The 17,943-nt window shown below is 43.4% G+C and overlaps 1 protein-coding gene across 1 annotated transcript; it reads right to left on the bottom strand.

Moving 5' to 3' along the window:
- Positions 1–1,899: 1,899 nt before the first annotated feature.
- Positions 1,900–4,287, bottom strand: RAMAC (RNA guanine-7 methyltransferase activating subunit). The gene is made up of 2 exons (XM_065733948.1): positions 4,077–4,287; positions 1,900–3,128 (listed from the first exon to the last, which is right to left on the bottom strand). The coding sequence occupies exons 1-2, from the start codon at positions 4,259–4,261 to the stop codon at positions 2,948–2,950; spliced, it is 366 nt and encodes a 121-aa protein (XP_065590020.1). The 5' UTR covers positions 4,262–4,287; the 3' UTR covers positions 1,900–2,947.
- Between the last annotated feature and the right edge of the window lie 13,656 nt (positions 4,288–17,943).

Raw genomic sequence — 17,943 nt, 5'->3', positions numbered from 1 at the left:
AATAAAATGGATTCTTGCTGTAATTATTCCAAGGAAGTGTTGTAAATCATACCAGTTCTTAAAGCTGAATTTTAATAGTGAGACAGCTGGTCAATAGCATGAGTCAAGGATATAGAGACAGAAACCAGGAAACTGCTTGGTCTTGGTGTCCTTCCTGATCACTCAAAATGTAACAGCTGAGACCACTGAACATGTGATTCTGGTAACTTCCACTTAGACAGGCCATCCTGATATATCTACTTCTATGGCATGTTCATAACTGTGTAGATTTTTTATTCACTTGATGAAAGATACTAAAATTAAAACAGTCTTTGGGCTTTTGAGGACGAGTAACAGATGAGACAGAACCCATGCTTTTTGCCAGGTTTTATTTCAACCTGAGATGCTGCTCCAGATGGTAAGGAGGAAGAATATCCTGGCACAGCCTGTCGTCCCTGGCACAGCAGGCAGCACTGGGCTCTTTGCTGAAAGAGATGCTCTCCTTTCTTGGAGGTAGGAGTCTGGGTTATCTGGCATCTTGCATGTGATTCCGCATTAAAAAGGAATTCCACCAAAGCACCTTGCAGACTTTCTGTAGTGCACAGAGAGGAATTTTGGATGATCTCTTATATTCTCTGGTGTAACAGCTCTTCCATATTAATGGCCGTTAAGAATCAGGGATTAAAAAGGGTGCATTTTACCCAGGAGAAGTCCTCAAGAAAGAACAAACCTTTCACTGCATTTCCAAGGTTAAACAACTGAATTCAAGGAGATACTCCAGGGAGTAGGATATTAAATATTATATCAAAATTCTTAATATTATTTGAAAAAAGAGAACTTGGCATGCAGGTGATAACACTTGTAAGGACCTTTAGCATCACAGACTGCGTACTCTGTACTCGACATTGGTGAGACCTCATCTTGAGCACTGTGTTCCTTGTTGGGTCCCTCACTGCAAGACAGCTGCTGGAATTCGTTCATAGAAGAGTAATAAAGCAGGTGAAGGAGACTAGAGTACAAGACTTGTGAGGAGCAGGGGAAGGAACTGGGGTTGTTAAGTTTAGAAAAGGAGGCTGAAAGAAGAACTCATGGCCCCCTACAACTACCTTAAAGGAGGTTGCAGCAAGGAGGGTGTCGGTCTCTTTTCTCAAGTGTCAAGAGATAGCAAGTAAGGAAATGCCTTCAAGGTAACTCTAGGGAAGGTTTAGATATTGGGTATCAGGAAGTATTTCTTCACAGAACTGGTTGTTAGGTACTGGAATGGGCTACCACGGCAGTGGTGGAATCCCCATCACACTCAAAAGACGCATGGATGTGGTGTTTAGGAATGTGGTTTGGGGTTAAGCAGTGGTTGAGCTTGATGATCTTAAAGGTCTTTTCTAAGCTAAATGATTCTATTTGAAAGCTATACAGAGCGTGTTTCTAAGAACAACAGTAAATGCGCTCCTTAGTTTTTCAGCAGCATCTTATGAGCTGAGACCGTGCTTTTGACTTCTATATTTATTCTTTTTAAAGCAAAATGCAGTAGTTTGAACTACTTACCACATAATGTCATGACTTTTACAACAGTCAACAGGGATGATTCTGTTTCTGTACAGTAGCTGAAGAAAATGTCAAGTACAAAGAGATGCACAGCTCTCTTGATGCAAATTAGCTTATCACGCAAATGGTGAAGTAAGGAACTCTGACCCTATTATAGTCAAATGTAAGGTAGAGGATTAACACTCCAGACTTGTAATTAATTACAATGTCTTATCCTCTTTATTTTAGCTGAGTAGGCTACTCTTCTAATTCAAACTAGCAGCTGTCCAGTATTAATACTTATCTGTTAGTACTGCTTCTTGAGCAGCAGTCAGCCTAGATGAGCACTGCAGTTCTGAATGTTTCAAAAGTAGATTCCATAAATATTCAGAAACGTCCTTAAACTTGAAATACCTTTATTGTGTGAATAATTGACAGTACTTAAGTTCTACAAAAAAAAAAAAACAGCAACAAAAAAACACTCTTCACTGCTTATGCTATTTTCTCATGACACAAAGTGCAGAACAGTAGTGATTATGGTTCCTTTCTTGTGTAACAGCCACACAGTATTTCACACGAACTAATTACAGTAGACATCACAATTTTACAGCTTTACTGAAAAGGAAATCCAGAATATGTTACTCACATACCAAGTTGCTGACGGTACAAATTAATCTAAGTCTGGTGTCACATCTCAGGTTAAACTAGAATACCACTGAACTGCTAGAGTAAGAAGATAAAATATTTAACTACTTAGTTCTTACACTAATTGTTAGACCATGTTTTAAAAGGAATACTACACAAAGATTTAAGCCATTGGCTCAATAGACAAAAATTTATATAATATGCGAGAGAGATCTTATTTCTCCTGTAATTCACAACGAATTAAATACTGAGATATCATAACTCTATCAAAAACCTAAGAAGTTCCCATTTTGAGTTTTCATAAATTCCAATCCCATAAAATGCTTCTGTAATAGCACATTTTTCTCCTCTTTAAGGCATCTGAAATTTAAACTAAGCTTTTCTCACTATCAAAACTCAAACTAAGAAATGCTCTCCGGAGAAAGCCACTGCATGTCACTGTTACAAACAGCTATCTTAAGACAATGTTACAGGCTGCTACAGGCTGCAGACAAGCCACAGCTACCTTTCCCTGACCTGTTCTGTTTTCCAAAATGTATCAGAGAGGATCTCAGTGATGAAGATAACAGAATATGAGTTAGATCTTACATTAAGTTTCTACAGACTAAACAAACCATATAATGAACTTCTATTATTCATAACAAGTAATTTCCTTTTCAATTCACACTACAGATAACAATGGACTTCAACACAGATTCTTTAGTTATCTCTAAGCTATCAAAAATAAGGAAACTGTTGACAAATGAAACCCAAAATCTAACTTATTACATAGTATTACTGGACTTTCCAACCACAGGTACCATCAGTAGGGATGGTAACGAGGCCCTGGGTTGTAGGAGTTGTAGCCATATTGTCCATAGTAAGACTGTCCTTGTCTGTGCTGCTGGTAGTTGTTACCCCAACCTCTGTCTGGCCTCTGATTAGATCTGTGGTCACCTTGCCAGTTGTATCTGTCCCCTCTAAAATACCTGCCATCTTGAAATCTGTGGAGAAAAGAAATATCAAATATTCAAATAAACTGAGTTTTTAAAAAGATGCATGATAATGAACTCTTTTCACATAACAAGCAGCAGTCTTGGAATTTGTACCCTAATAAATTACTTACTGCTTCAGTCCTTTGTGCATTCCCATACTCAAGAGCATGAGCATATAACATAACTTAATGACACTCAATGAGCTAATTATCAGTGGCAGATAGCCACTGTTCAGGCTAAATTGTCACTTTTCATCTGTAGCACTATTGTTATGGACAATGTTAATTGTCCAGTGTTAGTATTATGAAACATACCATCTGCCAGAGTTGCCCTTTTTCAGTCACACAGAATCCTGGACACATTGTTGTCCAGGATTAAGCTACAATTACATTCTGAAAAAGATAATATAATTGAAAGTTTTTTGCTGCAGGGAGGTAATATTTCCTTTGCTAGACAGAGATGATAGATTTTACAGTTGCTTCTAATAAAAGAAATGCAGAACTAGTCTAACAAAGCAAATATTCAGGTTACAGATGAAAAGTGTTCTGGACAGCTAGCAACAGGTAATCATGTTATTAGATGTTTCCTTTGCATGTTTCTCACTAGTTATTAGCCAAGAGAAGAAAGGATGCTTAGTTTTGCAGAATCTCAGATCTTTCCTCTCTGGAGAAGTATTTCTGGCTGAGCAGTAACAAATCCCAATTAGTTTGTACTTTTGTACAATGAGCAAAAACTTTCAGTATCAGAATAGAGAAAACAAAACCTCATGGCATCTCAGATAAGATTCTTTGCCTTAAACATAGATAACTATAAGGGATAGTTACATAGATAACTGTAAGGGATAGTTCTGCTCTCATTACAGATTCCTACTTTTATTCTGAAATAAGTAAGTGGTAATTTGGCTAGGTATTTGTGAAACTACCAACATTTTCTTAGGAAAAATAAAGACAGCAGTACCGATCTCTGTTTCTCTGATTGCCACCAGATCTGTTTCTCCATTCTTCAACTATCGGGGGGGGATCTGCAGGGCGTTTCAGGTACTCCTGGTACTCTTCATCATCTGACGTGAACCGATGAGCGAACATGTTCTCGTAATCCAGGGGTACATCAACCAAGGAAGTCATTCTGAACATTTTAAACATTTGGAACACAAGAAAAGTGCATTCAACAACATATAAAGACCCCTGTACAGCTACCAAAATCCACTTAGGACAAGGGAAGGCAGTGAAAATTTACACTCTCAGATGAGCGCAGCAGTCAAGCTTTGGGCTGACAGCGTAGATTACTTAACACTGTCTGGATAATCTGAAACTAAACAAAAACAAAATGCTCTCATTGTTTCACCCCCCCTGAACAGGCTATCTCTGACAGAAAGCAATGCCAACTCCAGCCTTTGCACATCTATATTGGATACGCAGACACTGATCAGGCTAAACACCGAATAGCTACCACAGTCAGATATTACACAGGAGTGGCACTGAATCAATCTTGAGCAAGATGAACTGCAGTAGAAAGAAATGGGGCATTTCTGAGGGTCAATAGAAAAAACGCTGGTTCGTCAGAATGCACTCCCAAACCATTCTGAATATGAAAAGCATTACCACAGTCGACTTGTAAACTTCGAGGAGGCAGAATACAATGCAAACCTTACAGATAACTACAGCCCACCGTGCAAAATGATTACATTTATTTACTATAATTTCTACGCTAATAACTTGTTTCAGAGGGGGAACAGACCTACGCTAATGTTAAACTGCCTCATTATGCGATACTCGCTCTCAAATGCGATCTGCGTTTAAGGACTGTTTATATACCTGCCCGCACGGGAATCAGCCTGGCCCCACCAGCAGTGCTGCCTTAACGAGCGCGGTGTGTTCCGCTCCGAGCTCCTCGCTGTCTCGGAGGATCCGCAGGCGGAGGGACCTTCGCCCTAAGGCCAAACTCACAACGACTCGGCTCAGCTCGGCTCGGCTCGGCCCGGCCCGGCCCGGCCCCGCTCCCCGCCACCCCTCCCCCAGCGCCGCCGCCGCTTCCGGTGCGCGCTCCGCCACTTCCCGTGCCGGGCTGCGGCGGTGGCGGGGGTCGGTTCCGGGCCGGGAGGAGCCGCGTGCGGGCGGCTCGGGCTCGTTCCGTGGCGGGGTTTTAGGAGCCCGGCTCTGCAGCTGGCTGACAGGGCGGGCAGAGCGAGGCGAGGCCTTCAGGGCACGGTGCAGGGGATAGCAGCCTCAGCATGGCATTTTCCACAGGCCGGCCAGTTTTGGATTTTTAAAACAGAGCATTTTCTCTGCAATAAACAACACCCCCCCCCACACACACACACAAAAAACAAAACAACCCTGATTTTGTATAGGACCCTTTTAGAAAGCAACGTTTCCTGTTTGTTTTAATAACATCGGGATCGCTGCGCTGCTTTGCCAGACATTTGCTCTCATGACCAAGGGCATCGCCAAAGAGGAAAAGACGCCAGCCGAAGTGACAGCGGCATCCAGCGCTCTGAAAATGCTACGCCGAAATTAAGTGCCCTTTGTTGGAGATAAACAGGGATAATTACAGCCTGCTCCCCTGCGTGACCTGCAGCGGGAGTGCTTGTGGAATAGAAATGACCGCAATCCGCGCAACCTAATGCAAATATCTTAGCATGAATAGGTGGTTCTAATTGTCATTGAGGCTGAAAAATAATATATTTTAGCCTCTATTTTCCTCATGTAATCCCTGTACTGCTGGCTGCCCTTTTAAACTGGGCAGAAAAGTGTAAGGTTTTATTTCTTTCCCAGACGCTTTTTATTTTGTCCACTGGATATTGCAGTCCCAGGTGTGTCTACAAAGGATTTAATGCATACAATTCATAAGGTGATCCTCAATAAAATGGTAATACTTTTTTTTTTCTGAATTTCTAGTCTGCTGTTGCAGGGAATATATTTTTAATTACAATACAAAACTTATTTTAATAGTAAACTTTTGATTATACACTGCAGTCATCCACGTATTTAAGCACATGCATAGTCTAAGCACGCATAGAAGTTGTTCTGAAGGCGATGCACCCATCACTAATTCTGTGAGCATTGCACTTCAGAAATTACCATTTTACTGAGGTGCTCTGGTGACCATTTTTCATACCTGAGATCCATTGCAGGGAGTGGCTAAATCAGGATAGCTCATGTACAGATAGATAGATAGATAAAATATAGATATATATGAACTTAAGATCTCTGTGCTTCAGATTTTCTTTTCATTAGATGTCTTCATGCCTGGTCTGGGCTATAGCATCAAGAAGTCACAGACTGAGTAGCTGTTTTAGTTGATAGACTGAGGCTCAAGCCCCATGTGAAAAAGCCAGAATGACAGGTGATTTTTAAAGGAATAAGACACTCAAAAATAGATACTGGCATCAAGTAGGACTCTCAACATCCACTAAGAGCTTCTTAGAGCACAAACCTACATAGGTGGCCAAGTACTTAAGAGGTCTCATTCCAAGTGATGTCAAGACTGAGGGTTTGATAATCCACTCTTGCAATCTTTCTCCTCACTTCAAGCCTCTCTAGGTAATTAATGTGGCGTTTTAGTACAAACACAATCTCATAATCAGCATATTTGAAGTCTACTGTTATGTGATAGAGCCTCAAAGCTTTTGTGTTTTGTTGTTTGTTTTTTTTTCCTGTGGATTTCATTATGTTAAACATCACACTGTTAGATGAAGCTGAATCCTGTAAATTTCAAACTGAGAACCGTTCCTTTTAGCCCATTAATGGAGCTTTTGTAGTGTGGATCTTTCCACCTGAACAAAGGAACATACACTAAAACTAACAAAGTCTGTCTTGAACAGATGGAAAATTGCAGGATTTTTTAATGATTATTTGGTCTTAATAACTCTTACTGTTCCATCCCAAGACTTTGTGTTTGATGTTTTCCACAAACCCCCAGCTTCTGACCCTGTGTGTTTTCATTATATTCTTTCATTTTAAAAAATGTATTTCTAGCTCTTGTTATTACAGTGACTTTTGGGAAAAAGAAATAAGTCTTCCATACAGAATAACCAGCCCATGCTAAGAGGAAACAGGAAAGCATTATGAAAGTTGTATTTGTTTAAAGTCTTACATTTTTTACATTTTGTCCTTCCTTTATGCCTGGGATCACTGCTGTATCTCAGTGGATGGTGACAGCTGTGGCATTTTTAATGAAAAGTCAGCATGAATCTTGGTTGCAGAAAAGAAAAGAGAACTTTGGTGCATCTCTCTATCTTTAAACAGGAGGAATCCTTTTAATTCAGTGTTAATATCTAGCAGGATCCATTCACAGAGGAGCTAACATCCCTTGTAATCGAGGCCTGACTGATCAAAGTGGCATTTGCCTATAAACAAACAAGAAGATGAACTTCCATACATCGTTATGGATCCTGCTATTTTTGGTCGCTGTTGTTCTTAAACAACAGAATATTTTATATATATATATATCTTTTCCTGCTCTTTATTTATTTTCCCAGTTACAGTGTAACTGAAAGCCTGGGCTGTTTTTGCAATAAAACACTGCTTCCCTAAGATCATTTATTATGGAAAATGGTGACGGCTGGCACTGCTAGAGAGTGAGACTTTGTGTTCTGGCTGAGGGCAGGTACAAAGGGCATGCATGGCAGCCTTGTTATTGATTACACACAAAAGGAAAGCTGTGTTGCTGTGTGTGTAAGAGGCCATGAGGCCACCAGGGGCATGTGAGTAACTAATGACCATGAAGTATTTGCTGGGTCGTTCATTGCAGTGATGGGAAAGCAGAGGTACTCCTCCACCAGCCTGTGGAAATACTTGGAACTGGGCTCTTCCTCTGGAACCTCCTGTGCTTGGAACATCAATTCTCATCATGGGATGTTATTGCTTTGGTTGGAAAGGATTATTGCCTAGATGAATCTCACTTAAATTACAAGATAGTGAGGTACAACAGCTGCTGCTGAATGCCTTGGAAGCCTGTGCAGTAATTCCATTAGATCTCTGCCTTTGCTGTTGTATAACGTCACCGAGCTCCAGCGTGCCTTTCTCACACCTCCATCTGCCATTGTAAAACCAAGTCCATAAAGGAACAGACTGCACCATTTGTACCAACTACACGAAACTTAACACTAGGGATGTTTCCTTCCCGCTACAGTGACCTTTAAATGTTAACTGCCTAAAAAAATAACAATGTGCTTTTTTAAAGAAGGGTAAAATGCAATTCCTGCTGTTTGATTGTGCTACGGAATAACCATCCTGGTGCTGTGGGGGCAAATTCCTTTGCATTAAGCTTACAACAGCGTAACTCTTGATTAGGAGGAGTTTGTTTCTAATTTAAGGCAGTATGAAAGAAGGCCTTTAATTTTCCTAAGAGCTATTTCTGTTACATCAGTCTTTTAAAACTTGCAGTCACATTAGGTTTTATTTCTAGAGTATTGTTCTTAAAGTGAGTGCAGCGGTGGTGTTATCTGACTGCAATTTACCGTATGTATATACAAATTAAAAATCACTGCATTCTAGCTGCCTTCTTTTATCTTCACGTTTTAAACTGCCTAAACCAGCTGTGCCCTTTGGGGTCTTGTAAGAATGAATCATTTTCATTATTTTTGCTCTCTTAGACAGTAATTACAGAGTGGTATGCTGTCTCTGCTTTTTAATATTATGGTGCCATTTTAATTCGTGGTGCAACACCATTAACTTCAGCAGAGTTACACTAGAAGTGAATTTATCCCCAGGAGGCTTTTCGAAATGCTCAGTTCTTTCCTTATGATTGCCCAGAGGAGTGGAGGAGAAGGCAAGACAGAGGGCCCTTTGATAGGAGGAATGTGGCTCAAAGCAAAGTCTTGTTCCTGCCATTCACGGTGCTGCATATGTTCCTCATTTGGGCTGGAGGTGGGTCAGGCCCTGTGGAGGCACGCGTGCTGCAGCTGAGGGGCAGGCAGGGGCTTTGCACAGCACATCTGGTGCACAGGTTATGTTCCTTCCACGGATGAAAACCAGTGGGAGGAATGCTCAGATTCTTCACGCATACTTCTGTGGGACTGTTTGAAAGTCAGAAAACGGAGTAGCCAAATGTTAAGATATCAAACTCATCCTAATCGTCAAGCTGTCTAAACTCCAACCCAGACGCTTTTCAGATGTCAAGCAATCCTGTGAGTGGGGATGTATGAATCAGTGCTGCCATGGATTTGCCTATTGTGAAGATACTTGCAAAATATAAAGGAGGTACTTGCAGAAGTTTCTAGATCTACTTTTATTCATATTCAATTTTCTGTTACATTTTGGTATTTAATTTTAGTTTGGGCTCTTTTCTAGCATTCATCTTCAGTCTAATACATTCAAATCTGCTGCAGTGTGGAAACATCAGAAACACCAACGTGCAAGTGAGACACAAATTAGCAGCACCTCGCTGAGTCCTGAAAGGGAGCACAGAGAATTCCCTCTTCGCTGCTGGGAGCAAGGAGAGCTGGGGGTGGGAACAAGGTGTGACAGCAGGGCTGGCAGAGCAGGCTCCCACCCAGCACACCCTGACAGCCCAGAGGGATGGACAGGTTGGGAGGCCAGCTGCCTTGCAGGGAGCAGAGCCCAGGGCGGGCCTGGGGTAGGGCTGTGGGGAGACCCAGGGGCCGCCCAGCGTGGGTAAAGCCTGTCGGTGTGCTCAGGACCCCAGCACGCACATCTGGGAACAATTGGTGTTGTGTTCAAAGCAGGGACTCAGATCCCTGCAGAACCGAGGCTCTGGCAGAAGGAAATGGTTATGCCTTTTTAGGAAGCGTCTAGCATTTCTCCTGGGTTGGATGCTTTATACAGCCTGCATATTGCACGGCAATCAGTTGCCTCAGACACAAAACCACATATTCAACCTATGAAGGGGATACCCAGGTCCCTTACTGTCCCCTTGAGGTTTCCATGAAGCTGTTAGTTAATGTGAAAACTTGTCTCTCTTCTTTCTCTTCCCTTTATACATAAGAAGGCTTCTCTGCAGTTCTTCGTAGGATTAAGGGACATTAGAAAAAGCCAAGACTGCTTCAAATTTGGTCTTCTCAGTCCGAAGTAATTAAAAAAAAAAACCCCAACCTTGTGGAGCAGTGTTTCTCTGAGATACCAATTTGTAGCAAGACCACACCATGCTAGGGCAAGGCACAGTGTACACAGATGGGCTGAGCTGAGGAGAAAGAAGCCTGCCGGATCTGCAGGGTGGGCTCCTTGCTGGTATGGCCTCCCTGCTGCATCCCTCACCCCTCCCTGACAGAAGTCACTGGGCAGAGACCAGATGGAGGGTGCAGCACAGCTACCAGCAGCAGTTTCTAAATTAGGGCCGGTGAACATTCTTTCCAGCAGACAAGGGTTCCTAATCTTTCAAGAGCCTCTGCCATGGCTGCCACCCCAGTTCCCCTCTGCCTCCCCAAGACCTCAGATGGTGAGGCACATCGTCCTCACCTCACCCAGCGTAGCAATAATTCCTTCCCCATCTTTGACCCTGGATTCCTGTGGCAGTTTTCTTTCCTGGAGCCCTTCCACAGTGTGGCTCTTTTCTTCTCCTTCCAATTTCAGGTCTCTCTCTTCACCACTCCCATGTGTTGTTGCCATTTCTTTCCCATCCCTGTGCCACGTGGTGGTGGCAACCCAACTAGCTGAACACTGCTTTCTAACATGGGTTGGGACCTAGTGCAAAAAAGTGTGCTTACTACTGATCATCATAAAATTAAAAACATTATGAAGATGTTATACTGGGAAATGCAAAATTGTGATAGAGCTTCCAATGGAGCTTCATTTAAGAAGAAAGCCCAGAAGAGCTCACACTTGTGAGAAACCACACAGTAATTTTTGGTGATGCTCAGAATGTGATTGTTTCATGATGTGCTATGGCTGCTCAATTTACGAATAATACACTGTTATTTTCTTGGTCTTAAATGATGCTGTGGGGATATCACAAACTTCCTGAATAAAAACTTTAATTAAAAAGCAAGCGTTAATCTCCAAGCAGTAGCATCTGCAGCAAATTGCCAGATAAGACTTTGCCAACCTGAAGATCTAAGCAAGATTTTAATTAAATCAGAGGGAAAAAAAAGATGAACTAGATATACATTTTATTTAGGGATGGCAGTTACATAAGATACCCAAGATCTCATGGTTGCTATCTGATGGGAAATGCTGCTGACAGATCTCAGGGGCTATTTCCTGGGTGAGAAACCCTTGTCCCACCAGTTCTGAGTGCTCTTATGCTGTGCTCAGCAGGGTGGGGACATTGCTGTGGCCCTCTGCTCAGCCCGGCAGCCACATCTGTGAAGCAGTGTGACAGCATGGTGTGAGCAGATGCTGTATCACAAGGAGATCCATCTTTACTGTGAAGCACAAAAACAAAGTCCCGACTATGTATGGTTATTAAAGGCCCCAGCACACCTTTTTAAAAGCAGGGCTCTTAATCCCAGTCTGCTGGCCAAAATCTATTTTTGGAGATTCCACTGTGGCTATCAGCATTTCTTGTATTGTTCCAGTTGGATATGCTCTTGGCCTTCACATCCTGTTCCAATCCGGGCTCCTCTGTTTTGGAACAGCTGATATTTTCCAGAGACAGCCGCACTGCGGTGGTGTGTGAAGATTTCTCTTCATATTCCTCACTTGCCTCATAGCAATGGAATGAGGATTAATCAATTATGTCCAATTCGTGATACCCATGAAGCCAAAAGGGATTTTTGCTTTGGCATCAGGCGGACCAGGTTTACCTCTGCATGCCCAATTTGATTTTGAGATTCTTGCATGTAGAAACAAACAGAAATGCAAAGCATTACCTTGTTGAAGGTGTCTGTGCAGTGAGAATTGCCTTAGCTAGTGACTGCACACATTGTAAAGGCTGTTTCCTCAAGAGTGTAGTTCTTGTTGCAGCAGGCGTTGTTATGCAGAAGGAAATTCCAGTTTGTTGAATACGGTTTTAAGCACACGGTGTTGCTTGGCTGGCATTTGTGGCTTTGCATGTCCCATACATTCATAATATGCTTTGTTACACATTCAGAGCTGGCTCTGCTCTTTTCCCAGTTCAGCTAATGTTATGGAATCCCATCACAGAAACCATGTTCTGAAAACCATGAAGAATTCAACGTCCAACATGGGAAGAAAGCTGACACTAAACAATAGCTGCTGCTTATTCTCTCCGACCAAATGTTAACTCTTCTGGGCAAGGAAGCAGAGCACGTAAATAACAGCTAGACTTCTAGAGACTGCAAAGTATCTTCTGCTTAGATCTCTTGTTGCATACCACCAGTGATGTCACATTTCAGACTGTAAATCAGCTTACAGGGTGGACAGACGATACCACCGAAAAACGTTTGTGCAGGATCACCTAACCTCTTCCATGCGAATGTGATGAGAGGAAAGAGTGCTCATGGGCTATTCTGGGAGGAGTGGACTCACCGGATGGACACACAGAGAGTATTCAGCCAGCCACTGAGGAGCAGAACAACAGTAGTAAATATGATTAAAGGCAGATACGGATGGAATTAGCCTAGCCCTGTAGGGGAACTATCAAATTAAACATGGAAAAAATGTTGGTCCGTACACAACGTAAATCTTATGCTCTTCTGCAAATGAACAGTAAATGAAAAATAGTGGATATGTGTCACCCAGGCCTTTCATTTCCTCAGGTATGCAGAAAAGGTTTTGATGTGCATGTATTAATACTTCTCCACCGACTACAGATGGATTAAAACACCACATCTGAAATGCCCAGCTCCAAGCTGTTCTGGAGGTGTTCTGATCCACCTTTCACCAGCCCCACGGAGTGAGGCAGAACCCCAGAACTACGTCTGCTGTCACCTCCCTGGCTCCAAAACCCAAATTTAATTATGGCTGAAAAGCTTTGTATGACACTGATAGGCATTGCTGCTGCTCCTCATCCTTCCAGTACTTCCTCAAAACCCAGGTAAGTGCTCTGGACCTAGAGCAGTACTTCCTCAAGTGCTCCAGCTGCAAACACCTCCCTAAAATGCTTTAAAAAACAAACAAACAAACAAAAGAACAATTTTGAGTATAAATTTTGCTATCTTTTCCTAAATTGGGATTTTACACATCCCTCCAAGACTGCTATATTTCTCCAGAAAAATAGAATCTGTGTTTTTTATTGGAGGTGAACAGCTTTTCAGCTTCTTCTTAAAAAGGACTGGGTTCAAGTGGGCTGACAGTAAATATTTTCTGAGAAGCCAAATCTGACAAAATATGATTGTGTTTGCTTAACTAATTGGTTGAGCTTGTGTATTTATCCAAATATTGTTGTGGAATGAAATTATGCAGCTGGGAATAGGAACGCAGAATCCCCCTTGAGCTAGTGTTACCCAGGGGCTGCATGCAGCACAATTTACCACCTCGTGGACTACTTTAAATGGTATTTGCTCACCAAAATGTTCCCAGCATCTTTGTATGTGGGAGCTGTATTCCCAAATAAATGTCTTTCATGTCTCTGGACCAGGTTTGGCTTCCCTGAAATCAAGATGCTTTCCCCAATTGGAGGAGGGGAATCTTGTGCTGAGGTTCTGTGTGTATCCTTATGAGCCTCTGGGAGAGCTGTGGGGTTCGTGCCACTAGTCTTCAACCATCAGTGTTTGCAAATAGGATTGAAATCCCATGTGGCTTCATTCCACACAGCCCTTGTGCTGCTCGGTGCTTCAGGAAACTCATGCAGGAGAGGGATCTGGCTACTCCTCCCCACAAAATGGATCAGCCTTCATCAAGGCATTCATGGAGATGGATCAGATGTCCAGTGTACCCATGGAAAAGTCTAGCTTTCCTGGTAAGACAAGCAAGGAGCTAATTGAGGGGCAAAATCCATTAATGAATGAGTTCTAAATAAACACAGAGTGAGTATTTTGCACCAGTCTGAGTATGAATTCCTGCAAGCAGCTAAGGCTTCTCCAATGGTTCTGAAGAATTAAAATGCTCTGAAAGGTCTGAATCAGCCCCAGCCTTTCTTCCTCTGTCATTTCTTACACAGAACAGGAGATGGGAACAGTGATTTTCTGAGAGAGCGAACACGGTGGATCTTGCTGAGTGAAGAGCAGAGGGAAGCAACTTTGGGAAGGACAGGCTGTGGGAAAGCACACGGATCAGCACATCCCCCTCCTCTTGTCCCCGTCCTCACCCCACTCAGCAGCCCACACCCGCACCTCGAGAGCAGGCACAGCTCCGTGCTCCACGGAGCCCAGCACAGCCAAGACAGTGGAACGGGCTCATTAAAAAGGCAGCCTTTAAAATGCCAGCCCCTGGTTGCTTGGAAATGGGATCTAACTGTGGTATTATTTTCGAGCTCAGATTTTTGAATCCAAAATTCCATGTGATGGAAGAGATGGGTATTTAAACAGATGTCTGCAATTTCTTTAAAAAATAGAGATTGAGTTACAGATGGTAGAAAGGGTCTGAGAATTAAAAACTCCTGAGCTACAGGAAAATTTACATGTGAGCAAAATGACTTGCTGAGATGAATGGTCCCGCAAGTCTGCATGTTTGAAAAATAAGCTTATTTCACCAAAAAATATGAATATATTTTCCTTTCTGCATTGTCTGCTTCTCTACTGGCAGCCTTGGCTGCCACCATCATCATTCAGCCATGCTGCAAAGGGAGGGTTCTGTTTCTAACAGGCAAGATATGCAGGTTTTTCCTTCTCTTATCTCTTGCACAGATTGGCCTGCCAGGACCAAAAATATAGATCTGAATTAGTTCAAGAAGAAAATTAATATAGCCCATCTGTATATTTGTTTCCTGATTGCTCTCACTTCTATTTTATATGTAACAAATAGATGGACTTTCATGATGTTGGTCTGAAAGGAAACTGGAGTCCTCATCTGTACTTGCAAATGAAACTGATCTTTTTTTTAATTCTCTTCTGATTTTGAAGAAAAAAAAAATTAACATCAAGAGGAAAAGCTAATAACTTCTAAAGCAACCTCTGAAATGCAAAGTGCTGCATGTTGGAAGGGAAAAACTGAACACTTCTGGGATAGCATTGGGAAGAGATTCAGGATCCAGCACATCAGCTGGGAGAGCTGTGCGTTACTGTGAGCTTTCTGAAGATCTGCACTTATCTGTACATACTTGGGGGAAAAAAAGGGAAAAAAGTATCAGGATGTATATATGGAGCACTGGGAGCACGTACCACAGTGTGATGGCAACTCTGCATTTGCATCAGAAGCTGCTTTTAACTGGTATTTGCATATTTTACAGGACAGCCTTTTGAAAGTTAGATAGAAACCTCTTGTACACTCTATTACTGCGCTTAGATACAACCTTCCTGGCAGCAAGTTATTATACATATAAGAATCAGCTGCGAAGAGTACTAAGAGAATGTTCAGCCTGCCCTTTTATAGATGACTGACAAAATGGTTTTAAGAGTGGCCTCGTCTTTTTCACTTTTTATTAAAGACACAGAAAAGAGTCCTCAGTGGATGCTTTGGGATTATTTTGGTTCTTTTCCGAGGACTGGAGAGCAGCTTTTACATTAGGAATCAGATGGACGTCAGCTGTGGGACTTCTCTGCCTTGCTGTGGGACCTGTTGAAGGTCTCACGTGCTCACTGTGGGCTCTGACATAATAATTGAAGGACAGGAGCATTGGGTTGTTGCTTTTTTTTTACTAAACAGATTCGTTGTCAAAATTGTTTGTTATGTATTCGATGAAGTGGGTTTTTAACAACAAAAATCTGAGTGTTTTCAGCAGTCTGGTTTAAAACGCTTTCCCTTTACAGCTGCCTGTCTTGGAAATTTTATATCCAGTGATATTATAATTACATTAATTTTCCAGCTGTCAGGGGATTTTCAAAGCTATTTCTCCACTTCAAATGTAAAAATCAAGAATTTCCTGTAGCTTTTTTTTGTTGTTGTTGTTAAACTTCTGGATAACATTTCAAGATGGTTATTTGTCAAAGGGGAAAAAATAAAGAAAAAAAAATAAGGAAAATGGCATGGTTCCGGTATGGCAAAAATAAAATAAAATAAAATAAAATGCAGTTTTCATTGGTCTCACTGGAAAAAAAAAAAGAAAGGGGGAAATCACAAGACTGAGTATTTTATTTAATACTGTCTGCCATGGGAAATAAGGAGGCTGCCTTGGAGTATAATCTTTCAAAACGACGAAGCAGCAGCTTCTCTGAAATAAAATGATATATGAAAGAAAGGAGGGTGGCAAAAATGACAGTAGTGAGTGTGAAACTAAAGGAGAGAACAGGAACAGAAAGAGAGGAAGAGGGCGGTGAGCTGTGTGCTGCTGCACACACGTGTACCAGCTTTCTGAGAGGGGTGTCCTCTCTGCACCTAGCAGTCACACGCGGTGCCTTTAGGACCACAGGGAGAGGAGCAACGGCCCATCTGAAGGAGCTACAAACACCTGAATGGGGCTGTGCTTATTGCTCAGCTTGAGCTGCGCTGGGGGGATCTGTGCCCTCTGCAGTTTGGATCTCCCCATACCATGGCCCTATAATACATATATGAATACCAAAGGAGGAGGGAATCATTGTGCTGGAGCCAGGTTGGAAGTGACACATCATGTGACGGACAGAAGCTTGAGAACTGATTCATTTTGAAGGCGTATTTATGGTTCTCATTTACAGAGATCTCAGAGTACCTTAAGGAAATGACAAACCATATTACACCGAACAGCGTGAATCAATGGGAATGATGCACAGCTTAGGACTCCTTGTAGTGGCAGAGGAGTGAAGATGGAGTCATCCACAGAGCGATGGCTTCACAGTGCTGATGGGGGCAAGTGGTTTGCACGAAACTGGGCCTTGTCCCCATCCCTGGGGCTTTTGCCATTGACTTCAGAACTCCACCCTGTTTGGCACTGGCCAAGAGACAACAGTGTGCCATGCTTCATAAAGGAGAATACCTCATCCTTGTGGAGCAATGGAGGGAATTTCAGAAGAAATGTGCTTTTTCTTTTTTTTTTTAGTACATGGGATTGCAATTCCATTTTCGTGCTCCAGACATCAGGAAGTAGCTGTCTGTTGGGGGGGGGGGGCTGTGCTGGTGTCACTGGGTTGCAAGCAGCCGTAAAACCTTTCCAGCAACTTCAAAACTTTCCATGAAAGAACGGATGAACTGACACGAAATAATAAGAAAAGACGAAAATAATCACTCTTGCTGGCGAGGTATTAATTATAACTTTGTGTGGGAGAAGCTAAAACCCTCTCTGTGGATTGGGTGCCTTCTCCCAGCGAGGGAACAACCGTGCCTGCTCTGCCAGCAGCAGGACAGCAGGCACACGGCTCTGCGTGGATCTGCGTCCTCGGGCAGACCGAGGGCAGCGCAACGCGGCTCTTCCACGTTAAGGCGGTTTTGCCCTCTTTATTTTCACGGAACCTAGAGGGAAAGTAACGCGCGGCGACCGTGCGTGGCACGGCTTTGCAGGGATGCTGGGAGGGCTCAAAGCCAGCCGGTGCTGCTCGTCCCTCCGCTGCAGGCTCAGCCTGGGGCTGGGTGGTGAGGTGCTGGCCGGGCCGTGGGGTTCGGCCTGCCAGGGGCTGCAGGCGGACCCAGAGCTCCTCGGGATCCAGGGCAGGACGCGGGGATTCGGTCCTTTCCTCCGGTCGGCCCACGGCTCCGCGCCGTTCCCGGTCTCCAGGTGTCGGGGGCATCGCTCCCGGTGCGCGGGGCCGCTCGGCGGCCACCTCCACAACTTCCCCCGAACTTTCATCCCCACCACCCCCGGGGCGGGCAGCGGGAACGGGCCGCCTCCCTCCGGGCACCCCCAATCCCGGCAGCGCGGCTCCCGCCGGGGGCGGGGAGCGGAGGGACCCCGGGGGCGCGCCCGCCGCTCCGCCCCGCTCCGCCCCACCGCCCCCGCGCTGCCGCCTGGCGGGGCG

This window comes from Cyrtonyx montezumae, unplaced genomic scaffold (assembly GCF_038088225.1).
Source record: "Cyrtonyx montezumae isolate F1298 unplaced genomic scaffold, pur_monq_1.0 scaffold_17, whole genome shotgun sequence".
Taxonomy (NCBI): Eukaryota; Metazoa; Chordata; class Aves; order Galliformes; family Odontophoridae; genus Cyrtonyx; species Cyrtonyx montezumae.
This window is presented reverse-complemented; position numbering and strand designations above follow the sequence as displayed.